At 43.0% G+C, this 26,607-nt stretch overlaps 1 protein-coding gene across 3 annotated transcripts in view; it reads left to right on the top strand.

Annotated features, from left to right (window-relative positions):
* Nucleotides 1-1,685: 1,685 nt before the first annotated feature.
* The window catches only part of PDE8A (phosphodiesterase 8A), a 154,252-nt gene continuing 129,330 nt past the window's right edge, over nt 1,686-26,607 (top strand). Inside the window, exon 1 of one of the 3 annotated variants that reach the window (XM_024232292.3) lies at nt 1,686-1,792. Coding sequence is in view for 2 of the 3 variants with exons in the window: in XM_024232289.3 (XP_024088057.1) it covers nt 2,142-2,327 (186 nt within the window). In the remaining variant the exon portion in view is untranslated. Of the gene's footprint in view, nt 1,793-1,955; nt 2,328-26,607 lie in introns of those variants that run through there. The other 2 variants (XM_024232289.3, XM_024232290.3) reach the window with 2 other exon arrangements.

Genomic DNA, 26,607 nt, shown 5'->3' with positions numbered 1-26,607 from the left:
GTATCCTTTATTTATTTACAGAGCTCCAGATTCTACCTGGAAAAAAGACCTCTTAAAATTGCAGAGCAAAGGCAGAAAAAAAATTATACGATTTAGGCAGAATAGAGTGATGCTTAAAAATCTTTTCCTTTGTTTTTTAAGACCTCTTCACCAAGCCAGTAGTACTTTTATAAGGCAGAGAGGCATAAATATTAATATTGCTTAATATGCTTAAACTTGGTAATAGAGCCACGTGCCAGTGGTTCGGGGCAGTTTGGCCAGTAACGTGCTCTCGGGTTACCCTGCTCGGGCCAGAGATCGAGGCTCCGGGGACCCGGCACCTGAACCTGTGCTGCAGTGCCAGCGCGACAGCAGGGACCCCAGCGCGACAGCAGGGAATCCAGCCCGCAGCACGCCTCCGGGTCTTTATAGTAGCCGGGCCCGAGGCGGGAGCGGCTGCCTCTCAGGGTCGCTCCAGGGCCGCGCTAGGAAAGGTGTGGACGGTCGGAAAGGACAGGAAGGAGCCGGCTGCACTGCGCCAGGGTCTCCGCAAACCCGGAGCCCAGGGAGGGCGGGAAGACTGGCGGAGGTCCGAGGTAGCCCGCTACAGGATACGTGATGGACGCCCAGAGACACCGCCCTCTAGCTGGTGGGGGAGGAGCCCCAGCCACCAATAAGTTAAGTGACTGGCCCAAGTTCACACAGCAAGCTGGTGGTTGTATGCGTGTCCGGGGTCCTCACGGGCCCCAGGCCTGCAATGCGTACGCCTCTTCCCCTGGCTCTGCCTTTGGGGTCTCGGACGCCCGACTAGCCCTTTGGTTAAAATGAGAGGACGGGCGCCTGCAGCCTGCCCGGTGCTGTAGCTTTGCGGCCGCCCCGGCGCCTGTGTAGTCCGAGGCGTGGCGCGCCAGGTTTTGGCGGGCGAGGGAGCGCACGTGGACTGCCGCTTCTCGCGGATGCCCAAGCCCCACCCACCCGGGACTCGGCGCGCGGCGCTCTAGTTTGACTTCCATTACAACCCAAAGGAGGGCCTTCCACCGGCCTCTTTTCTGGGTAACAGCTCCAAGGCTCACACTTGGTAACCCCACCCAGGTCACGTAGACGCTAAGTTACGGAGCCGGAATTCGAAGTTGGCGGTCGGGCTTCTGGTGGCCTTGGGACGGAGGTGGCTGTGTGTCCCTGGGCAAGTCTCTTTCTTTCTCTGGGTAGCCGAGTCGGGCGCCGCGCGGGTCATGGCCGCGCATGCTCAGTTGCGGGCGGCGCCCGGAGGAGGTGGCGGGCGCCCCAGCTGCTTTGCATTGACGCCAGCACCCGCTGGAGGTCACTGCTGGGGGCTGGGCGCGGCACGCTGCTGGCAAAACCCGGCCCGGATCACGGAGCCGGAGCCGTACCGCCAGCAACTCCCGGGTGCGCGCAGCCGTTTCTGCGCTTCTCGACGGTGCGTCCCCAGGCCCTGCTGGAGCCCAGCTGCTCCCCTCCCTACCCCCGCGGACGTGGCCCGGCCGCTCCGAGGGGTTTCCCTCGGACCCCGCGCCTCAACCCCGGCCAGCGGGAGCGTCAAAGGCTAGCCTTGTACCCCACCGGCACTCGGCCTGGGGGGACTTTTCCGCGGGGCGGCGGCCCAGCGGGCGGAGCGGCGTGGGTGTCCACAGCTAGGCGGAGTCTGGAGCCGGGGAGGCGGCGGCGGCGGCGGCGGCGGCGGCGGGAGCGGGAGCGGGGCCGAGCGCGGCCGGGAGCTCGCCTCCCCCGGGGGTCGCGCCGCAGCTCGGCGAGGGCGGCGTGGCTCACGCGGCGTGGACTCAGCCGCTCCTGGGTAAGGAGAGCGCAAATCTCTTCCCCCGTATTTCCCCGGAAGCGCGGCCGAGGCGAGCCCGGCGATGTGAGAGAGTCGGCCGGCGGCTCCTGCCTCAGGAAGGGCATGTTCGGAGGGGCGGCCTCGGCACGCCACCCGCCTAAGCGCCCCCTTCCCACCGCAGCCGCCGCCGCAGCGCCCGCACCGCGATAAAAGGGGCGGCCGCGTTTCCTGACGCGAGATCCACGCTCGCCGCCGCCCGCCCAGGCGGCGATGACACGGCGCCCGCGGCGGCCCCGAGGCGCCGGGTGGGCCGTTTGCTGACCGGATCGCGGCTACCCGCCAGCGTGTCCGCGGCGCCGCCGCCAGCATGGGCTGTGCCCCGAGCATCCAGATTTCCGAGAGCCTGGCGGCCGAGGACGCGCCTAGCCCCGCGGCACCGCCGCTGTCGTCCGGCGGGCCGCGCCTCCCGCAGGGCCAGAAGACGGCCGCCTTGCCCCGGGCCCGCGGCGCCGGCTTCTTGGAGTCGGAGTTTCGCGACGGCAGCGGCAAGAAGGTAAGGGGCTCCGGGCACTTTGAGGCCGCTGCGAAACTCGGGCCCGGCCAGTCAGCAACTTTCCCGCAGGGGCTGGGTGGGGTCCCCCCCAGCCCCGGGCCTCGGTGCCCTCTGGTCCCGCTTTGGATGGTTCTGATTGACGCCAGTCGCCCGCCTTGCCGGGGCAGCGTTCAGAGAAGGACCGACCCAGGTCCCGCGACCCTGATTTCCTAGGGTTGCGATTAGGACGCCGCCTGTGTCGCGGCGTCCGTTCCTTGGACACATCCGACTCCCGGAGCGGCGGGGCCCGCTGTGAACTTGACTGAGGCGCTTGCATCAATTTCCTCTCCAAGAGCTGGTGTTTGAGGGAAACCCCCAGGATATTCTGGCGCGCCCCTGCAATGTTAAATCAGTGTGAACTTTGTTCTTTTCCTGTGGTAGAAAGGGAAGGGCGACTGGCCTCACCACTCTTCCCTCTTGTCAGCTTTGCACATGCAGTTGCAGTTTACCATTTTCTTCGGGACTATGAGAATGTAATCTGGAACATCAGCTTTGCTTCATTGCACATGTATTTGAGGTCCACGTTTATTAGCATACATACTGTATTTAAAGCATATGTAATTAGAAAATACTTTGAAACGCGAATTTTGAAGCATTCAGCAGAACAAAGTTAATCTTTTATTAAGCCGACTTACTGGGACATTTTGTGACTGAGGTTTTTTGTTTTTTTACATTGCGTGTCTTCTCCAGCGCATGTTGCCTTGGCTTATGTTTTGTCAAAGTTTCTGGGCTTAGTCTTTGTTGAGGTTTTCTAAAGGAAAGTTAAAAAGGAAAAAGAAAAACGTGATCATTAAGGCACACAGCAGCAGCTTTCCAGTTCTCTCATTTCAGAATTTAAAGCTGAAACTCATGCGTTGGTTTATGTTTTGTTAAACCAGTAAAAGACAACAACAACAAAATTCGTGCATGGCTGCAGATTGTTGGCTGTCATCTCTCTCATCACGACCAGTTTTTGAAAGAGTAATTTGCAAAATTTGTTTGATTTTCCTTGCTTGCTGAGAACTGCTGAACATCCGAAGTTTGAGGCATATGGTTTGATGTACTTTCTGTCTTACATTTCTAGCAGTCGTCATGATACTTTTTCTGTATGAAAGGGGAGAGTCTTTTTCAGTGTTGCATAACATGGTTGATTTCCCCACCATTCCCATACCCTAAGTGAAAATTCAACTTTGTTCTGGTTATCAGAAATTGAATTCCTTCTCCTATAGATTCTTTAAAAAAACCTCTGATGGTTTAGGCTTACTAACTCAAGGTGCTCTTAATATCAATGTTAAGCTGTGTGTTAAGCCTACCTGGCTTTAAAAAAGCGTTACACAGGTGCATATGGAAACTTTAACAGCTTTCAAGTTTTCAGTCCAAATCTAACATTGGTTATTTTGCAGACTAATGTGATATTTTCAGATTATCAAAGTAGCCCTTTTATAGTAAGAGGCCTTTGTGTCTTACAGGCTTTTTTTGTGGTGGGTTGGGTGTCCTAAAATTCACCTAGGTGTCTTGTAAGCCTCCCCAGTGCAGCAGCAGCTTGCTCTTGTGCTATCGCAGTGCCTTTACGTCCCTGAGTTTTTAAGTACTTACTTCAACCATTCTTCCGTATTGGCAGACCATTGTCTTGTGTTGGGGGCTCAGAAAATACTTTCATCCTTAAAGTGCCTAACCCAGTGGCATACACATAGTAGGTACTAAATAAATGTTTGCTGATTTCTTAAAAAATTGTTAACTGAATGATGAAACTTTTTCAGTCATTGGAATTTGATTTCATAAAGCCTCCTATGCAGACTTCAAAATAATAGTATTTCCAGAGCAGGAGTCAAATTATAAATTATAACACCACAACCACAGAAATAATAGCCCCATACTTGTTATTCATGAACTGTACATGTTGATATCTCATTTACAGTTATTTGCATTTAGGCATGTCAGATAGTAGAGCAGAGGTAAATGTCAGCATTTTTTCTAGTCTAATATTTTTTCTTTGAGAATGAATCTTTTTAAATTAAGATATTAACTGTGCTCTGGAAATTCATGTTTAGAGAAGGTAAACTAGCAATTTAGCAAAATTAAATCATAAAATTAGTTTCTTTGTATTAACATCTCAATATGCAATTTAATTCATTACAAAATTTCTTATTAAAACTGTAAGTCAACATATCTTTAAGTGAATTTCAACAAGAAATTCATTGGGGCATGTTTTTATAGTCCTACAGCTTTTAGTAAATACCAGTTTATCAGTGTGGGTGGGAGATTGATAACTAATTGCATTTTCAGGTTAAGCAGTATGTACTTTGCGTTAAAGTGTATCCTGCATGTGTTCTATGGAACAATATGTGGACTGTTAGTAAGTATTGTATGAGAAAAGAGTTCCATGGTCTAGTAAGTTTTTGGGAAATACAGGTTGAATATCCCTAATCAGAAAATGAGAAATGTTCTAAAGTCTGTTTTGAGTGCTGACATGATGCTCAAAGGAAGTGCTTAATGGAGCATTTCAGAGTTTGGATTTTCAGATTAGGGATGCTCAACTGGTAAATATAATGCAGATATTCCAAAAACCAAAAAAAAAAAAAAAAAAAAATCCAAAATCCAAAACACTCCTGGTCTCAAGCATTTGGGATAAGAGATATGCGGCCTATACTGGCTCAGACTAAGTTCAGCAGAGTTCTTTTATGTAGGGCTTGTCAGAGAACCTAATTTCTGAAAGTAATCTGTGAGTCTCCAAGTGGTTTTTAGAGTGTGCATCATTTCCTAAACTAGTTGATTGTGGAGCCCTTTTCTTGAGGTATATGTCAGGCAGGCCACATGTTAAGACCTGATTCTTTATGTGAGATACCAATATTCAAAGTACAAGAAATATAATTAACAGTAAAACTCAATGAATGTAATTTGCTTCTTAATGATTCCAAAGGTACTTTAGATCTTGTAATATATTAGGCTGGGTTGTCTGTATGAACTTATTTAAGTATTACTAAAAATACCCTCTGGCTGTTTATTCATTTCGGGAGTTTATGTGGTTACAGATAATGAATGCTGTGTTCAGTTTGAACACTTAGAGTTTTGTTTATTTTTAATCAGTGTGAGCCTTAACTGTAACATTTTAATATTTTCTTGCCAGTCTTTGGATTTACCCCATTTCCTGTTTCCCTAGCCAGGACTTGAGTTGCCCTTGAAAGATTTGCATGTAGTGTTAGAGACCCTATGCTCACCCCTCACCTTCCTTTTTGCAAACACCCACTGCAGTGCTAATGATTGATGCTCCCCACACCCCAATTAATCAACTCTGTGAGATGACAATCATGTTTGTTTTGTTCACTGCTGTATCCCCCAGGCCTGATGCACAGTAGGCCTTCCATAAACATATGTTGAATTAGAGAATTTTGTGAACCAGGCTGTAAAAGTTGAAAATCCACCCAGGCCAGGTAAGTAGAAATAGAAGCCAGTTTTAACTAGAGTAGAGGCTGTAAAGTTTGGATTTGGTTTTGTGGAAATCTCTGGTTATTGCTCTTCAGAGCACTGTACCCAGGGAATAATATATTTCTACCCTGTTGAGCAGAGTAGATTTCCCTGTAAAGAAAGATTAAAGCGGCTGGGCGCGGTGGCTCATGTCTATAGCCCCAGCATTTTGGGAGGCCAAGAGAGAAGGATTGCTAGAGCCCAGGAGTTTGAGACCAGCCTGGACAACATGTCAAGACTCCGTCTCTACCAAAAAATTAAAAAAATTAGCTGGCCATGGCACCGCACACCTTTAGTCCCAGATGCTTGGGAGGCTGAGGCGGGAGGATCACCTGAGCTAAGAAGTTCAAGGTTGCTGTGAGCCAAGATCACGTCACTGCACTCCAGCCTGGGCAACAGAGAAACCCTGTCTCAAAAATAAATAAATAAATAAATAAATAAATAAATGATGTAAGGATTAGTGCAGCTAAGGTGATAGATAATAGTACAGCTGCAAGCCAACCTCTAATCAAGTGTTACTGCTGTCGGCACTCACTCAAAATCTCAGACATTCTCCAGTTGGTCCATTTCTGTTTCCTTTTGCTTCTGTCATTCACTTCCTTCAACCTCTTTTCTCTTACTTTTCATCACCTCCCGTCCCACTTCCATCTTCCTCCTTGCTTTTTACTGCTAGCCCACCTTCCTGCACAAAACTGGCCACTCTTGCCATCTTAGTCAACTAAAGTTTAGTGATTTCCAAATGTTACTTAGCAATGGAATCAAATTTATTGCCTGCTCCTAGTTTACAAAGTGGTTTAGTCAAAACTTTTTTTTTTTTTTTTTTTTTTTTAAAGACAGAGTCTTGCTTTGTTACCCAGGCTGGAGTGCAGTGGCACAACCATGGCTCACTCAGTCTTGACCTCCTGGGCTCAAGTGATCCCCCCACCTCAGCCTCCCAAGTAACTGGGATTACAGGTGCACACCGTGCATGGCCAGTTTTTTAAACTTTTTTTTTGTCGAGACAAGATCTTGCTATGCTGCCCAGGCTAGGCTCAAACTCCTGGGCTCCTGTGATTCCCCCAGCCTCAGCCTACCAAAGTGCTGGGATTACAGGTGTGGGTTACTGTGCCCGACTGATTACTCAAAATTTTATATTTGGCTAAACTAAAGCAATTTTCTCTTTGTGTGTGAACTGACTGATTTTTTTCCTCCAGTAGGGGTCTTTTACCCTTGCTAGATTATATGGAATTACTGAAAGTTTCCCTTTGAAAGTGTAGTTGAGAAAAATGAGACCAAACTTTCTGCTGCCATAATAAGTGACTACAGTTTATCTCCAGAGCTCAGGGCTTGTGAGTTCCCTCATCATTGTGTTCTTGTGCTTTTCAGTGTATAGAAAGATATTTCTTTATTCATTTTCTTGAATTCCTCTTACATACATAAAATACTTTGCATTTATAGCGTATGTTTTTTAGTACTTATTGTCATTGCCACCATAACTTTAAGTGTGATTCTTAAGATAGACATTGTCACAATTCTGTTACCTTAAACCTGTCCCTGACCAGGTTTGACCTTCGCCTTGCTGAGGCAAGGTTTATGATGGGGCCTGTGGTCCCTTCTGTTACCTGTGAAGTGGCTTATGACTCTGGTTTTCCCTTAGATAGCTTGCCCATTTGGATTGGTTCCTTTTTTTTTTTTTAAAGATTGTTTTTTGCTCTTGTTGCCCAGGCTGGAATGTAATGGTGCGATCTCAGCTCACCGCAACCTCCGCCTCCCTGGTCGAAGCAATTCTCATGCCTTAGCCTCCCGAGTAGCTGGGATTACAGGCTTGCACCACTATGCCCGGCTAATTTTTTTTTTGTATTTTTAGTAGAGACGGGGTTTCTCAATATTGGTCAGGCTGGTTTTGAACTCCTGACCTCAGGTGATCTGCCCGCCTCAGCCTCCCAAAGTGCTGGGATTACAGGCGTGAGCCACCACACCCTGCCTCGGATTGGTTCTTAAATAGGAGAAGGTTCATGATGTGAGGACACAGGGTGAGGCAGACATCTCAGAATAACCTTAAAGGACAGAATATTTTTTAAAAATTTAAAAAAAAAGAACAGAGGGAGAAGTACTTAGGACATGAGTAAGCCCTCAGTCTTACCCAAGCTCAGTGGCTTCATCCTGGTTTCTCAGTACACTGAGGCAGTAGGAGGTGATGGATTCTGCAGTTCTTAGAGTGCAAACTATTCATATTAGTAATAACCACCATTTCTTGGATGCCCTCTGTGTTGCAAGCATCATGTTAGATGCTTTAAAGATGTTATCTCATTTAATCCTTTCAACCCTGTGAGGTGGCAGGTATCATTTCCCTTTAGCAGATAAGACACCAGAGGTTAGAAACTTGTCCGAGGTCATACATTTAAGCTGAGATTCAAATCCACTGGTCCTGGCTCTCACCTTTTAGGTTGTTGCTCTCTGTTAACTAGCTATGTTCATTGCATTTCCCATTCTTTGGTCTTCTGCTAAGCTACAGTTTTCACAGGACAACTGGGTTTTAAGCAGGCATCTTGAATCTGCATTATCAGGATTTTGTTAAGTTTTGACTTACTGAGGAAGTTGGTTACAGCTCTACCTTAGGTTCCTGTGTTTGAGGAAGTTGAAGTCATCTGCAGCCCTGTCCCAGTTAACTCCTGAAGCTAGATATTTTGTGACGCCTTCCGATCTGCCCTCTTTGCTGTCTGAAATGAGTTAGGAGGGCATCCCTTGGGAGTTTTTTTCCTTTCCCCTTTCTCCTGCTCAGGTTTCAGGCAGCCTGCCTTACCAAGAGTTCCTCAGGAGCTGGTTCTTTCCATTGCCCTTTGCCTAGAGTGCTGTTCCCCCACCAGTGCTGCATGTACCTATCTTCTCAAGAGTTATTCGAGGCCCACCTGAAAGCTTCCTTGAGCTCTTGGCTGGCTTGCACTCTTTTCTCTGCTCTTGGGACCTGCTCCTGTATCCCTGTGAGCCTAGGATTTCTGTCTTCAGCCTTCTGCTGGATTATATGCTGCTTGAGGGCAAGCACTGTGTCCTAGTTTCCTTATAGTTCCCAAAGTGTTTGGCACACTTGGTAAATATTTGAATAAGTACACCAGTCTCTAAAGCTGAAAGAGATTTTTTTTATGTTCCACGAGTCTATCTCACCTTGTTTAGATTTAACAAAAGTTGTTGGGGTGTGTTCTGTGTTTTAACAGAAAGCTAAAATACCCTTAAGCCAGTGATTAATCTGTGGGGTGATTAGTAAAGCTTTTGCCTCCAATTTTGGCTGAGTTAGGGTTGAGCAATGTTCCTGGGTCCCCTCCTCCTGTTCTACTTTTGTTCTGCTCTGTGTGGTAAAGAGTGGTAGAGTATCATGTCAGAGAGCTGTTTTGACAAGTTTATATTGCATGTCTTAGCTACAGGCACCATATGTAGTTTGTCTATCCACACAGACAGGAAGGATGTTGCAGATTTCCCAGAACTTTGAGGGTGACCTCAAATAATTTGGGTTGGGGGGCTTTGCCAGTGCTTTTATTCTGTATTGGTTGGAAATAGACCTTTGCTGTTTTGAATTCATCCTCATTCACTGCTTGCCTTCTCCCTTTCATGTCCTATTAGGGAGTACAGGAGCTGCTTCACTTCCTCTTACTCTGCTTGTAGGATAACCCAAAGCGCTGGTGGCACATCAGCAGTTCCCAGGTTGTCTGCAAAGGTTTGGTGTTGATGGCAGCTCCCTAATGAGGTGTTAAAAGACTATAGGAGGAGGAGCCAGAAGATATGTGTTTTGGGTCCAGCTCCATCAGGCTTTGGCTACGTGATACTTGGCAACTCCTGATCCTGAGTTTTGTCAAGTACAGAATGAAGCTAGAATACCTGGGTTCTGGTAAGGATAACTTAAAATAATCTGTGTGAAAGTGTTTTGTAAACTCCAAGACACTATCGCATGTAAGGATTGACCATTTTCTTATGAGAACCTTTCTCAAAGGCAAACTTGGTTCAAATATGTCTATTTTTTAATGCAGATCTCATTTTTAATATAGTTTTGTTTTTCTCCAATATTTTGTGAAAATTTTCATAGAGCAAAGTTGAGAGAATTATGCACTCATATGCCTGCCATCTGGATTCTGCAGTTAAAACTTTTCTATATTTGTCTTATATCTGTCCACTCCTTTATCCATCCGTCAACCCATTTTATTTTTGGATTCATTTCAAAGTAAGTTCCACACATCAGTATACTCAACCCCTAAATATTGCAGTATGTATATCAAGTACTAGAGCGCAAAATTTGAACTTTGGGCATGGTAGCACACACCTGTAGTCCCATCTACTCAGGAGCTGAGGCAGAAGGATTGCTCGAGCCCAGGTGTTTGAGACCAGCCTGGGCAATATAGCAAGACCTCATCTCAAAAAAAAAAATTAATTCAAAATTAAATAAATTCAAAGTTTACATTTTTAAATGTGAAATGCCATAAAGTAAAATGTATAAATTTTATGTGTACCATTTGTGATATATGACAAATGTATATACCTGTGTACTACGAATCTCTATCAAGATACAGAATTACACAATATTATAATCACCCCCAAAAGTTCTATTGTGCTTCCTCTCTATTCTTACCCCAGCCACCAGCAACCACTTTTCTGAATTTTTTCCATTATAAATTATTTTTGCCTATTCTAGATTTCATGTAAATAGAACCTTACAGTCTATTCTTTTTTTGTAAGGCCTATTTCACTCAGCATAATGTTTTTGAGATTCTTCTATGCTGCACGAGTCAGTAGTTTTTCTTTTTTCTAATTAAAGTAGTCTGTTATATGAATAAACCACAGTTCACTTATCTATTCTTTTGTTATTGGATACTAGGGCTGTTTCTAATTTTTGGCTATTATGACTAAAGCTACTGTGAATATTCTAGTACACATTATCTTGTGGACATATGCTCTCATTCCTCTTGGTTAAATACCAAGAAGTGAAATTGCTGGGTCATAGGATAGGTATATGTGTAGCTTTTTAAGAAACTGCTTGACCTTTTCTCAAAATAGTTATCCAATATTACACTCATGCCAACAATGTATAATAAAAGTTCAGTTGTTCTACATCCTTCCTATCATTTGGTGTTAATCAGTATTTTAATTTTAGCCATTCTGGTGGGTGTGTAGTGGTATCTCATTGTGGTTTTGATTTGTATTTCCTTGATGGCTGATGATTTTGAGTACTTTTTCCGTGTGCTTATTGTTCATTTACTGTATTACTGTCTTTTTTAAGTTTTTATTTTAATACTTTTTTATTAAAAGGAAATATAAATATTATGACCTCTGGGTAGGGAAGGACTGATTAAGCAAGCTACACAAGGCATTTACATAAAGGAAATGGTTGATAAATTCAACTACGTTAAAATAAAGAACTTCTCATCAAAAGAGAGTGAAAAGGAAAGCTGCAGACTGGAAGAAGACATTTGCAATGCATAGTACCAATAAAGGATTAGTATTCAGAGAGGTCCTAAAAGTCAATAAGAAAACAACCGCCCAGTTGAAAAATTGGAAAAGGTTGGGACAGGCACAGCACTAAGAGGAAACCAAATAGCTAATAACTATATGAAAAGATTTTCGACCTCATTGTGGAAATGCAAATTAAACCCACAATGAAATAACATTTTATACTCATCAAATTGGCAGACATTTAAAAGGTTGGCAGTATTTTGAGGAACTGCTCAACATTAAGTAGAGGTGTAAATTAGTTCAACTACTAGAGAAAAACCCATTGTCATTGCCAGGTAGAGTTGAATATGTGACCCTGTGACATAGCAGCTTCTCTCCTAGAAACTCTTATATATCTTTACTGGAAACATGTATGAGAATTTTCAGAGCAGCATTACTTTTAATTCCAAACTTTCCTGTAAAACCCAAATGTCCGTTAACAACATAATGGATAAACAAGTTGTGATATGTTCAAAGAAAGGAATACTTCACAGCTGTGAAAAATGAATGGATTATAGTTGTAGATATTAACTTTGATAAATCTCAAAAACTTAATTTGGAGAGAAAGAAGAAGCCATCAAAAAGTCTGTAAGGTATGATTCTTTTTATTTAAAGATTGATAGGCTGGGAGTGGTGACTCATACCTGTAATCCCAGCACTTTGGAGGCCGAGGCAGGAGGATTACTTGAGGCCAGGAGTTCAAGATCAGCCTGGACAACATAGCAAGACCCCATCTCTAACAACAAAAAAAAGATTAATAGCTAAACAATATATAGTAATACACACATAGATGTTAAAACTTACCATAAAATCAGTTCAGGCAAATAAAGTTTATTTTAAGGACTTAAATGTTTAACATGTTAATTTGAGTGCCTAATATAGAGGCTGTAGGAGGATAACAGGCCCTGCTCTCAGGGAACAATTAGTCCTTTCTGGAAAGGTGGGGTAGGTCTCTGACCTGGAAGTGATGATGGCACCTTGGGGGATGGATTGTGGAGGCAAGAGCTTGGTCTGGATTGGTCATAAGATATAGAAAGAGGAAAGGAGGGAGAGGTTTGACCTGGGCTTAAAAGACTGGGAGGATGTGGATAAGTGGAAAATATATCTCTGGATAAGGGGAAGGAAGGGTACGGGGGTTGGGTGCATGTTCCAATTATGAGGAGGCTGACCAGGGATAGGAGGGGAGGTCTAAAAGCCGAGTTGAGGAGTTTGAAGTCCATCCTATAAACCTCAGAGAACTCCCAAAGGCATTTCATTTTCAGCGGGGTAGTCAAAGGATAAACATGTTTCATGAAGATTAGGTTTCAGGCAAAAATTGCAGTAGGTGGAGTGAGGGAAAGCTAGAGGTGGGGCACTATGCAGGACCTATTGCAGTGGTTCAGGCACAAGGTATGACCAGGTATGACTAACTTAGTGCAGTAGTTTGGGAGAGGAGGGAATGAGAGAAGGAAAAACTGACTAGTGACAGATTGGACTTGGTGAGTGAAAGGGTGGAGAGTGGAGGGTGACTCAGAGGTTGGGGTTTACCAGCTTAGAAGGACTGTGATAACATGCCACAATTTGTACAGTGCTTTATGGTTTACCAAATGCTATTTTTGTACCTCATCTCATTTGATGTTCCCCAAACCATGGGGAGGTGGAAAGGAGGGATTTTATTTTCCCTGTTTAAGGCCTAAAGAAGCAGAAATTCAGAGATTGAATGACTTGTTCAAGTTTGTGGTGACCACTTACAGAAACAGGTTCACTGTAATAGCATAAGGGAGAAGTCAGAGGAAAGTGAAGTTAGGGAGTTTTTAAAAAACCTTTCTTGTCTTTTGGTTCTGAGTTCATCTTATAAAAATAAACTTTTACTTTTCCTGATTGTAAAAGTCATATTCATTGTAGAAAACTTGAAACATATAGAAAAGAACAAGGATCGGCCGGGCGTGGTGGCTCATGCCTGTAATCCCATCCCAGCACTTTGGGAGGCCAAGGCAGGCGGATCACAAGGTCAGGAGATCAAGACCATCCTGGCTAACACGGTGAAACCCCGTCTCTTCTAAAAATACAAAAAATTAGCCAGGTGTGGTGGCAGGTGCCTGTAGTCCCAGCTACTTGGGAGGCTGAGGCAGGAGAATGGCATGAACCCAGGAGGCAGAGTTTGTAGTGAGCCACAATTGTGCCACTGCAGTCCAACCTGGGCGACAGAGCAAGACTCCGTCTCAAAAAAAAGAACAAGGATCACTTAAATTGTACAATCACTTAAATTGCACAGTCAGGAGATAATGTCTCTTAAAATGGTGGTGTGTTTCCTTCCATCCATGTAGATTGCTTTAAATAACTGTAATTAAAAACTTTTTTGGGCTGGGTGTAGTGGCTCATGCCTGTAAATCCCAGCACTTTTGGGAGGACAAGATGGGAGAATCACTTGAGGCCAAGAGTTTGAGAACAGCTTGGGAAAGGTAGTAAGACCCCCATTCCCTGTAAAAAAAAAAAAAAAAAAAAAAAAAATGAGTAAATAAATTAGCTGGGCATGGTGGTGTACACCTGTAATCCCAGCTACTTAGGAGACTGAGGTGGGAGGATTGCTTGAGGCTGGGAGTTTGAGGTTGCAATGAGCTATGATTGTGCCACTGCACTCCAACCTGGGTGACAGAGTGAGACCCTGTCTCTTAAAAAGCAAAAAACAAAAATATTTTTTAAGCAGTTCTGTTTTTTAGTTCTAGGAAACATTTAACTATTATTTATTTAAATGTTGTCCCCTTAAGTTTTCTCATTTTCTCTTCTGCAGCTCCCTCCAAAAGATAGATTGAGATGCATCTTGATCTGTCCTCCATGTCTCTTCACTTTTCTTTTACTTCCCCTCTCTGTGCTATCTTCTGGGAGGATTTTTTAGCTCAGTATTTTAAGTCACGAATTCATTCCTCAAGGTCTACTCAGCTCTTTAGCCCACTGAGTTTTTAAATTTGAGTTTTTGTCTTCAATCTATGGTTTGCTCTTTTTCTTAATTGCTTATTCATGTTTTGTGGTTGCAGCATACTCCCATACCTCTTTGAGGATATTAATTATACTCACTTTAAAGTCCTATTCTGATTGCTGTATTAAAAACACTTTTTATTGAGTTATAAATGTAATCAGCCAAGGTGTACAAAATCCCTAAGTGTACAGCTTGATGAATTTTCCTCATGCTCCCATGTAATCACCACCCAAATCAAGACAGAACATTTCTAGCGTTCCAGAAGGCTGCCTTGTGGCTGTTTACTGTTTTTTAGTATTTTTAACATTTTATGAAAAATCTCAAAATACAGCAATCTTGAAGGATTTTTCACAGGGTACCCCTGTGTACCCAATGCCTGTATTTTGCATTAGCATTTTACTGTACTTGCTTTATCACATATATCCATGTATCCATTCTTCTACCTATCATACTCCTTTTTCTTTGATATATTTTAAAGTAATTGCAAATGAGGACGGGAGCGGTGGCTCACACCTGTAATCCCAGCACTTTGGGAGGCTGAGGCAGGTGGATCACCTGAGGTCAGGAGTTCAGGACCTGGCCAACATGGTGAAACCCCGTCTCTACTAAAAATACAAAAAATTAGCTGGGCATGGTGGCAGGTGCCTGTAATCCTAGCTACTAGAGGCTGAGGCGGGAGAATCGCTTGAACCCAGCAGGCGGAGGCTGCAGTGAGCCGAGATCACACCATTGCACTCCAGCCTGGGCAACAAGGGTGAAACTCTGTCTCAAAAAAAAAAAAAAAAAAAAAGAGAAAAAGTAATTGTAAATGTTAGTATACTATACTTCCCCTTAAATATTTCAGCATGAATTTGATATTTGTTTAGGTTTTTTCCTTTTGAAGCAACATTTACACACAGTGAAATGCACAAATATTTAGTGTATATTTGCTGAGTTTTGACAAATGCATACATATGTCTGTGTAATCCAAACGTCTATGAAGTTATAGAACATTATTTTCATTCCAGAAAGTTTAATTATGCTCCTTATTGGACAATCTCTTCTTGCAACCACCCTTCTGATTTTTTTCTTACCACAGGTTAGTTTTGCCTGTTCTAATTTTAATATAAGTGGAGTTACACAGTATGTACCTTTTTTTTTTTTTTTTTTTTTTTTTGAGGCAGGGTCTCCCTCTGTTGCCTAGACTGGAGTGCAGTGCTGTGATCATAGTTAACTGCAGCCTTGACTTCCCTGGCTCAAGTGATCCTCCTCCCACCTCAACCTCCTGGGTAGCTGAGACTACAGGTACGCACCACCACGCCTGGCTAATTAAATAAATTTTTTTGTAGAGACAGGGTCTCATTATGTTGCTCAGGCTGGTCTCAAACTCCTGGGCTCAAGCAGTCCTCCTGCCTCAGCTACAGGTGTGAGCTACCACGCCCAGTGTATGTACTTTTATATAAGACTTCTTTCCCTAAGCATTATGTTTTTGGGATTCATCTATGTTTCATGTCTCAGTAGTTCATAATATTACACGATTAACTTTTAAAAGCTCATGATAAATATTGTTAAATTGCCCTCCAGGAAAATGTGATGAAATTTTGTAATTAAAAAATCCCTGAGTGGCTAGGATTATAGGCATGCACTACTTTACCCTGCCTTGTGGTCAGATTTTTATTTCATAAGGAGCATGTGAGAGTGCTTTGTGGTCATTCATCAATCTGACTGTGAGAGGTGGTATTTTATTGGTATTTTAGTTTGAACTTATTTCATTTATTATTTGTTACTCTTTATTTCTCCCAAGTATGTTTTGGACATTTGAATGTCCTCTTCTGTGAATTTTTCATGTCTGTTGCCTATATCTCTATTTCGGTTTTAGAAGTTAAATTATTACTTAAAAGAACTTTTTAATAAGTTTGAATGTTAAATTTTGACCTCTCATGTGCATTGCAAATTTTTTTCCTCAAGTATCTTTTTCTTTTTTTAGATAATGTTTTTAAAATTTTTTTTAAATTTAATTATTTTTAGAGCTAGGGTCTTGCTCTGTTGCCCAGGCTGGAGTGCAGTGGCAGCCTCACTGCAGCCTCAAACTTTTGGGCTCAAGTGATCCTCCCACCTTAGCCTCCTGAGTAGCTGGGGCTGTAGATGTATACCACCATGCCTGGCCGATTTTTAAAATTTTTAAAAAAGAGACAGGGTCTCCCCATGTTGTCCGAGTGGTCTTGAACTCCTGGGCTCAGAGGATACTCCTGCTGTAGCCTCTCAAAATGCTGAGATTACAGGCATGAGCTACCATGCTTGGCAGGTGTTTGTGTATCTAAACATAGAAAAAGTATAATAAAAATACAGTATAAAAGATAAAAAATGGGCTGGGCATGGTGGCTCATGCCTGTAATCCCAGCACTTTGGGAGGCTGAGGCGGGCGAACCACCTGAGGTCGGAAGTTCAAGACTAGCCTTGCCAACATGGTGAGACCCCATCTCTACTTAAAAATACAAAAATTAGGCGAGTATAGTGGCACATGCCTGTAATCCCAGCTACTCAGGAGGCTGAGGCAGGAAAGTCACTTGAACCCAGGAGGCAGAGATTGCAGTGAGCCGAGATCGCACCACTGCACTCCATCTTGGACAACAGAGCAAGACTCTCTCAAAAAAAAAAAAAAAAAAAAAAAAAAAATGGTGGTACACTTATATAAGGCACTTACCATGAATGGGCCTTACAGGACTGGAAGCTGCTCTGAGTGAGTCAGTGAATGAGTGGTGAGTGAATGTGAAGGCCTAGGATATTACTGTGTACTGCTGTAGACCTTATAAACACTGTACACTTAGGCTACACTCAATTTGTTGTAAAAATTTTTATTTCTTCGATAATCTCAGCTTACTGTTAACTTTTTTACTTTATAAAGTTTTTTTTAACTTTCTGACACGTTTGAAGTAATACTTAGCTTAAAACATGAACATATTGTATAGCTGTACATACGTATTTTTTTTCTTCACATACTTACTCTATAAGCTTTTTTCCATTATAATTTTTTTTCTTTTTGAGACAGGCTCTCACTCTGTCATCCAGGCTGTAATGCAGTGGTGCAATCTTGGCTTACTGCAACCTCTGTCTCCTGGGCTCAAGTGATCCTCCCACCTTAGCCTCCTAAGTAGCTGGGACTACAGGCATGCACCACCAGGCCTGGCTAATTTTTTGTATTTTTTTGTAGAGATGGGGTCTTGCTATATTGTCCAGGCTGGCCTTGAACTCCCGGGCTCAAGCAATCCACCCACTTTGGCCTCCCAAAGTGCTGGGATTACAGGTATGAGCCAATGCACCCAGCCTTGATTTTTAAATTTAATAATAAATTGCAGCCATTTTCCCATGTTATTAATTTCTTCAGAACATTTATATGATGGTACTAATGCTGCCATGTACATCTTTTTTTTTTTTTTTTTTTTTTTTTGAGACAGAGTTATGCTCTCATTGCCCAGGCCTGAGTGCAATGGTGCGATCTTGGCTCACTGCAATCCCCGCTTCCCAGGTTCAAGCAATTCTCCTGCCTCAGCTTTCCGAGTAGCTGGGATTACAGGTGCATGCCACCATGCCAGGCTAATTTTTTTGTATTTTTAGTAGAGACGGGGTTTCTCCATGTTGGTCAGGCTGATCTCAAACTCCCAACCTCAGATGATCTGCCCTCCTCGGCCTCCCAAAGTGCTGGGATTACAGGCGTGAGCCACTGCGCCCGGCCGTGTATATCTTCTTACAACAGGTTTAAGATAGGTACAATTTTATAAGGCTTTGTGCACAAAGACTTGGATTTATTCTTAAAATCTACTTTTAAGTCTTAATTTCAGGTTTTAAAACATTTTAGGGTAGTCTGTAATGAAAAAGCCCTAAATTAAAAATTTTTTATGTATAAACTTGGCTTTAGATAAGTTACATTTACTTATTGAAATCTTCCATTTTCTTAAGAATTAATTCCTGAGTGGGACCTTTGACTTTACCATATCCAACTTACTTTCTCAATTTATGGAGGAGGAAATCGAAACTCTAAGGCAGCTGTGAGACAGGTGCAAGATCACACGGCAAGTATTGGTGAAGCTGGGACAAGAACCCCAAGCTAACTCTTGTCCTTTATCCCATGGCACCTTTTATATTCATGGGAAGTGAACCAGTTACTTCACTCCCTTTGGTCGCTGAGATGGCCTGGCCTCAGACTCTGCATGCTCTTCTAGTTCAGGTTTGCAAATTGTAGCCTTGTCCAGCAGGCTTTACTGTATCAGAAGCAATAAAGAAGTTGAACACTTGGAATTTCTAAACTTGGATGTCATTAGAGGAGTTGCTAGATTATTGCAAAATGGCTCTGTTTTCATTTTGAATGCATGTACAGATACCTATTTTTTCATCTCAGTTTGTAACCCATGCATTTGGGGTTGGAGTTGGCATGCAGTGAAACCTACAGTATTTATTAATAGGTAGTCATTAACTGTATTTTTGATCAGCTTTCTTTACTGCCCTAACATTTTTAGGTAAAAACAGGAAGTCTTGTTCCTTTTTTCTCCCCAAATCATTATGCCCTGTCTTTTTGTTATTCTAGAATTAAGAAATAGGGTCTTAAAAAGCCAAAAATGTCCCATGAGGTGAATTATAGTAAAGGCTTTCCTTGGGATGAAGAAGGCAGGGATAAAACCCTGTGGGCCAGCAGTATTTTCAAAAGGCACAGAACACCTCTATGGAGATAATTGATAGTTGACTATATAAGCAAACATATACTCGTTTTCAATATTGCTGAAAATCAGTTCTTCCATTAGACACTAATCTCTAATGAGATTAGTTTTCAGACACTATGAGTTAGAAATTATTTTAGTAGTTTTCTAGTCTGACTTCTTGAACTCCATAGTAGGTATTCTCTTGTCAATTTTCCCATCTACACAGAGAACTCCAGTTTGGTAAATTTTCCTGATAGGTTACATTCTTTTTTTTGAGATGGAATCTTGCTCTGTCACCTAGGCTGGATTTCAGTGGTGCAATCTTGGCTCACTGCAACCTCCACCTCCTGGGTTCAAGCAATTCTCCTGCCTCAGCCTCCCAAGCAGTTGGGATTACAGGCACCCGCCACCACACCTAGCTAATTTTTGTATTTTTAGTAGAGATGGGGTTTCACCATGTTGGCCAGGCCTGGTCTTTGAACTCCTGACCTCAGGTAATCTGCCTGCCTCGGCCTCCCAATGTGCTGGGATTACAGGCGTGAGCCACCGCGCCTGGCTCATATTCTTTATTAAACAATAAAATATTCCCTCATTCATTCAGCAAACCTTTGGTGCTTACCGTGGGCTAGGAACTGCACTAGACACTTGCTGGTAATGTGATGATGAATAAGATGTGGCCTCCGTTTGTTGTTGTTGTTGCTGTTTTTTGTTGTTTTTGAGACGGAGTCTCGCTCTGTCGTCAGGCTGGAGTTCAGTGGTGCAATCTTGGCTCACTGCAACCTCTGCCTCCCGGGTTCAAGCGATTCTCCTTCCTCAGCTTCCTGAGTAGCTAGGACTACAGGCGGCCACCAGTACACCCAGCTAATTTTTTGTATTTTTGGTAGAGACAGGGTTTCACCATGTTAGCCAGAATGGTCTCCATCTCTTGACCTCGTGATTCACCTGCCTTGGCCTCCCAAAGTGCTGGGATTACAGGCGTGAGCTACTGCGCCCAGCTGGCCTCCCTTTTAAGATGATAAGCTCACAAGACCACAGGCTTGCCTCTAATTGTGTGTGTGTTTCCACTGCCCCCTTGATTTTATAAAACTTGTATAGAAATCTAAACATATTGTTGCTGCAATACAGTTAAAAAGAGCGGGGGAATTGAAATCTGAAAACTTGCGTTCAAATTCTGGGCTTTCTCCTTGGCTTTGGTACCTGTTTAGCTGTGTGAGCTGGAGCAAATTGAATAACTTGTCTGTGAGCCACAGTTCTTTGTATATAAAATGTGGACATGAGAGAAGGTATAGGAAGATACCTTCTAATCTGTTAATGAACCTTAGAAGTGACAGACTTTTCTTGTTTTTCTTTGCCTATTAACCAGAATTTTGTTTTCTCACCAGTGGGTCACTGGAGAAGGAAGCTGTGTTATAATCCTTTCAGTGCTGCTGAATATACTGATAATGGAAAAATAAACAGGGGTGCACTGGTTTTCTGGCCTGTAAACCAAAAAACAGTTTTCAGTGCCAAAAGCTGTGTTTGTCTTGCAAGGCCAAGAATGTTTCTGCAGTGTAGGACAGCTTCAGATCCCACTGAATCTCTTGGGTAATCACATGGTTTTGGTTTAGGTTCAGTTATTTATAGGGCTAGCTTTGCTTACTGTGCTCAGTTTCTGCTGTAGTAAAATAATGTAGGCTGGCTGGAGGTGGTCTCTGGTCAGGGTTATTATGAACTGGCCTTGTTCTTCCAGTGTGCAGGCCGTGGCTAATCAGAGAAGTGTACCTGTCCCATAGCTAGGCTCTGGGAAGACCTTCAAGCATGGCATGTGAACTGGGCCCTGGCTCCTCCCCACCAGGTCCATTTGGAGTCAGTGGTTTCTAAATGGTGGCAGTGAAGGCTTTGCTCTGGCCCTCAGCCTTCTTAGCTTTCTTACCACTGTAGAGCCAGGTAGCTAAAATAATCTGCCTTGTTTTTCTTCCTCATGAGGACATTTTCTGGAATTTTTATCCCACCTTATCCATTCTTCTGAAAAACTTGTCTTCAGACCTCATTTTTCCAACTGCCAGATAACCAGAACCTACATGCAGAGGTCTAGGAGATCTGTACCCTGCAAGCAGAGGTTCAGAAAAGGAGCAGAGTGAGCAAATGCAGATATGATTGTTCTGTTCACCTGTCTAACACCCCCTGTAACTCCCAGTTGCCAAATTCATACTCCTTTCTTTGGTCTGTAAAGCCCAGCCTGATGGATTCCTGCCCCGTCTCCAGCTTCTTCCTGTGCCTCACACACTGAATGCCTCGAGTACTCACATTTCCAGGGACTTGATAACCTCTGGACTTTTGACGGTGCAGTTTCCTTGCCAATGCTCTGCAAGAATTTCTTCCCAATTTAATCAGTGTAGTTAACAAAAAAAACCTCAATGAAGGTAGAGCACTAAGAAGGAAGTAGGTAACTGTTAAAAGATTTTATGTCTGGAAAAAATGCCCCCTTTTTTTTGTATTTGCAATATTCCATTACAAAAACAAAAACAAAGGCAAGACTAAGATAGGATAAAGGGTTCCAACTGTCAAGGTCATGCATGTTCAGAGGATGGAGAGGTTCCTGTGGTCTGCTGTAGGACAGTTTTTCCCTCCTGACTGTTTCACTGTGGCCTTGAGGACCCAGAGAGTGGAGGAAGGTCATGGAGAATGGATGGATATCCTAGGGACTGGAAGAGCATGGTGGCTGGTACTGGGTATCCTTGTTGAACTCCAGGAGGGATCTGAGGTTGTTGAAGTGGCTTCACCTTGTTGGGCACCTGAAGACGTCATTACAAATCAAAGATCTTCTGGATTTGATGGTGCACTGCTGAGTGTTGGATTATGAGATCACAGTGTGAGTGTGTGGCACAAACACACTTTCTATGATCAGCTTGACACGTTTCTAGCTGTGACACCTTATTAAAGCATGGGTCATTAACCTGGAAATAACTAAGACTGGTATAACAATAAAGCTGTCACGTATTAACTGTTTACTGCATACCAGGCACTGTTCTAAGTACTTTGTGCATGAACTAAGTTAATCTTATGACAATCCAGGGGGCTTGAGGTTACCTTAAAGGTTCACCTTTTCAAAATTCTACCTTTTTTTTAAGAGATGGGGTCTCGCTATGTTGCCCATGCTGGTCTTGAATTCCTGGCCTCAAGTGATCCTCCTGCATTGGCCTCCTAAAAAACTCCCACACACATAAAGCAGCTTTTCACTTTGTGGACACCAGCTTGGGTACCCTAAAGTTCAATTCAGTTCTGACTGGAATTAGTGTAGACCCTCCAGGTTAAGGACTCGGTCCCATGAGGCTGCCCCCCCCAGTTCAGATGCCAGTCGAAAGTAGTAGGTCTTTAGGTTGCCCCTAATTGTTGTCTGACTTGGCTATGAATTGGAAGTTCTCATGACCACCTTCTTGGGATTGATGATTTGCTAGACTGGCTCACAGTTTACTTACTAGATTACCAGTTTATTAGGAAGGATATATTTATTAAAGGATACAAATGAACAGACAGACTAAGAGGTGATACACAGGGCTAGGTCTAGAGGGTCCCAAGCACAGGAGCTTCAGTCCCTGTAGAGTTGGGTGCGCCACCCTCTGGCATGTGGATGTGTTCTTGTTCACCAACCTGGATGGTCCCTGAACACATCTTTTTGGATTTTTATGGAGGCTTCATTACATAGGCATGGTTGATTAAATCACTGGCCATTGGTTATCAGCTCGACTCTCAACCCATTTCCTCTCCGCTTGATCTTAGCCAAAAGGCTGAGAAGCGATCCCCATTTCCTCATCTTTCCTGGGGGAGGTGGGGGAGGTATGCTGAAAATCCCAACCCTTTAATCCTGTCGCTGCTTGCTGTGGTAACCAGCACCCCATATTGTGGTTATCTAGGGGCTTTCCACAAATCACCTCATCAGCATAAACTCTGGTGTTGTGGAAGGGGCTTGTTAGGAATAACAGAAGTCACTTCTTTCACCTTTATTGGCCTGGAGCTCTTCCAGAGCTGTTTCAGGACAAAAGACCAAATATTTTAACAAAAGATAAGCTATGAACGAAGAATTGTGGAAGAAGACCAAAATATGTATTTCTTCTTATATCACAACTATACTTTGATATTTCTGTATTTTTCATTTTACTTTTTTGAGTTTAGTGAGATGTCATGAATTTTTTTTTTTTCAGTCAAGTTTCCTGATTATATTGGTGAGGTTTCTTTTGACTGTAAGTGACATAATGCATTCTAAACTAGCTGAAGCCAGAAGTGGAATTTGTGGATAACCGTATTCTGGCTTATATAACCAGACCAAGGGAAGGACATGGGTATGCTGGCCTCTGGTACAAATGAAACCAGGACTCTTTTTCCATCTTTCCCTGTCATTGGTGCCATCTTTGTTTCCTTGGGCTGCTTTTTGCTGTTCAACAGGAAACAATGTCCATCAGTAGCTCCTGGCCTCACATTTTATAGCTTCATCAGTAGAGAGCTTCTTCCCTTAATTCCAATTTGAAAATCCTAGGGAAGAATCAAGATGGGCCTGGCTTGGAAACACCTGCCCACCCCAGCAGCCAGTGGACGACCTCTGTGATGGGCAACAACTTTCACAGAACAAGGTAGTTGGAATGAGGGGGAGCGCCCCTCAGAGGAGGTGAGGGTACTGATCAGAACAATAGCTGTCCCTGCACTGGGGTTCAGCCCAGGCCCCAAAACACTTTTCAGCGTAAGAATTAATACTACTTTTATATGTAATGATAGTTTTTATTCCTAATCTTACCCTGAGGCAGTTTGTATTCTGAAATGTTAGAGAACTTTTCCACTTATTCTGTTTGCTAAGACAAGAATAGGTAATTTGTAGGAAAATTTCAACAAGGCTTCCCAGTTGACCTCCCTTACTTCGTGGCCTGCCTAAGAGATATTTAATTACCCTGCATTGCTCATCACTTCTCATTTTACCCTGTCCTTAGAGAAGAGTGGAAGACTCTTCTCAAAGCAGTGATTCAGGGACTAAGCTCCTTCTATCTGTGGCTCTTTTATCTTCAACATATGGTTGCCAAGGTTGCCATGCTTGTCCATATGGACAAGCTCCCAAAAGGAGAAAAGAGATGGAGGGTCATGAGTGAGAGGTTTTTAATGGCCAGGTCTAGAAGTGGTCCATGTCGGTTTACTTACTTTCCATTGGCCACATGGCCACACTTCACTGAAGGCTGGGAAATATGATCTAGCTGTGTGCCCAATAAGAAGAGGAACTGAGTTTCAGCAGCCAGCAAGCCAGCCTCTGCTACAGTTTCTTTGGTAACATTTGTTGCTTCCCCTTTTCCCCTTTGCATGCATAGTAGTTGTGTAGTTTGGGTGGGATTGAGCTCATTTCCAGCTCCAGGGTGGGCCCCAGCAACATCCTTGCCCCATTTATTGGTTCAGTAATAGATACATAACCCAGGCCCAAGCTGATCAGGACATGGAATTCCTCTGGTCCCAGTTACTAATTCAGGGGCAGGCATGTCATAGAAACTGTCCCAATCAGACTATGGAGTGGTTGGGGGAAGATGTTCCTCCCATCTCCCTCACAACCCCCCACAGTGAGGACAAAGCCAACTCCTGGGTGAGAACAGGCTTAGAGAATTGCAAACCCATAGAGTGAAGTCCTACCAAACCTTTCTTGAAGCTCACAAGAGCTGACCCTGGACTCTGCATTAGCATGAGGCAGTAAATCCACTCTGTCGCCTAATACTTTAAGATTAATTTTCTTGACTTGCAACCACAAGCATCCTGGCTGATACAACCAATGAAATGGAAGAGGAACAGGGAGAGAGAAAGGATACAATCTGAATCTCTAAGTTCTGCTTCCATTCGTTGCTGTGAGTTCTATGATGTTTCTTTGAACACTTGAACACAACCAAGTTGGGTCTGAATGGATGTATCTTAGTTTCACTTCCCCATTCTCTGGAATTAGAATGGGGATAATTACATTTTTTAATATTCTTTTTTTTTTTTTTTTTTTTACCTTTAGACAATGATTTCTCTCTGGATTGAATGATACATAGTTCCTTTGAAGAATACATTATGACATTTTATTTATCTTCCACCATAATGGAATCATATGGACTCAACATAGTCCGTATGATTTTTTTTCCTGTTTTGTTTTAGTGACTTTTCTAAAGTTTGTCTTTTCATCTAGGAAGTATATAGAATACATTTATCATACACATTGCACTATGCATTTGGTTTATAGCTGGGTATTATCTCTATACTACTATAGGAAGTTTTTTTTGTTTTTTGTTTTTGAAACAGGGTCTTGCTGTGTCACCCAGGCTGGAGTATAGTGGCATGATCACAGCTTGAGCTCCTGGGCTCAAATGATCCTCTCACCTCAGCCCCCTGAGTAGCTGGGACTGCTGCCATGCACCACCACATCTGGCTAATGTTTTAATTTTTTTGTAGAGAAAGGGTCTCACTATATTGCCCAGGCTGGTCTTGAACTCCCGGACTCAAGCAGTCTTTCTGCCTTGGCCTCCCAAAGTGTTGGGATTACAAGTATGTGCCACTGTGCCCAGCTGTTATTACAGGAACTTTTAATATTTTGAGTTAAATATTCCAGGCCATTTTAGAATTTGAATAGCTTGTCAAATTTGTTGATTTTATAGCACCTCCATCTTGAAAAATATGCCCCCTGGTGTTCCTAAAAGAACATTTTGAGAGAATTATGTGGTATTTAGTAAGGCAATTAGAAATCACTGGTAAGTATTTAGGGACTATTGCTTAAGAAGCTAATTTGCACAACCAGAATTCATTAGCCCAGGACACAGACACCTTATACACCTGTGGTGACAAATGAAAACTGTGAAAGTCCAGTCTGATTCATTCCTCTCAGAATATGGAGGACAGGAGAGTGGGGACAACCTCAGCATTAGGACTGCCCTCTGTCGTTTTGTTTCAAAAAGAGTTTAAGTAACTTAAAAAATACATATAATAAGTTTAAAAAAAAAAAAGGAAATTGGGCCAAGGGAACATGGCGAGAACTGACCAATTGAGTCAGGAGTGAGGTCAGTATGTGGAAACACATGCCACAGGGGCATGCATGGTTGCCATGGGGCTGGGTCACACGTTCGGCTCTGAGCTTCCACAGCCTCACCAAATATGAAAACAGTTCCAGAATTCTGGAGATTTAAAAATGGCAAATGACTCAGGAGAAGTGCAGTTTCTGAGCTCAGACCTAAAGAAATTATTCTTGTGGGTCCTTTTAGAGGGACAAGGTTCTGAACAATTTTGCCATCATAAATGTGGTGGTGAATGTCTCTCAGTGCAAGCTGAGGGCAGGATGCATACACAGATTCCAGGTGGGGCTAAAGTACATGGTCCAGGCACTCAGTTAGTTTGATTTGGGAATTAACATTTCGTCTACCTGGAAGAATGTGGTATTAACCCATTTTTAATATTGGCCAATTTTATTTGCATTAAGTTGATTTGAAACGGATATCAGTCTTTCTCCATATGTTTATCAACCATTTGTAATTTTTTTTATATTGTCTGTTACTTTGGCTGTTTTCCTATTGGAGAAATAGAGTTTTTCTTCTTGTGTAGATTTTTTAAAAGTTAAGAATGTTAATCTTTTTGTCATGTGTGGTGAATAACTTTTTTTTTTTTTTTTTTCCTGATTTGCCTTTTAAACTTGCCCCTGGTAAACATTTTTAGGATTGCTCACTGAAATAGGAGGGGATTAGGC

The sequence above is a fragment of the Pongo abelii genome, chromosome 16 (genome assembly GCF_028885655.2).
Source record: "Pongo abelii isolate AG06213 chromosome 16, NHGRI_mPonAbe1-v2.0_pri, whole genome shotgun sequence".
In the NCBI taxonomy this organism is placed as follows: Eukaryota; Metazoa; Chordata; class Mammalia; order Primates; family Hominidae; genus Pongo; species Pongo abelii.
Note: the sequence above shows the minus strand (reverse complement) of the source record. Positions and strands in the feature narration are given on the sequence as shown.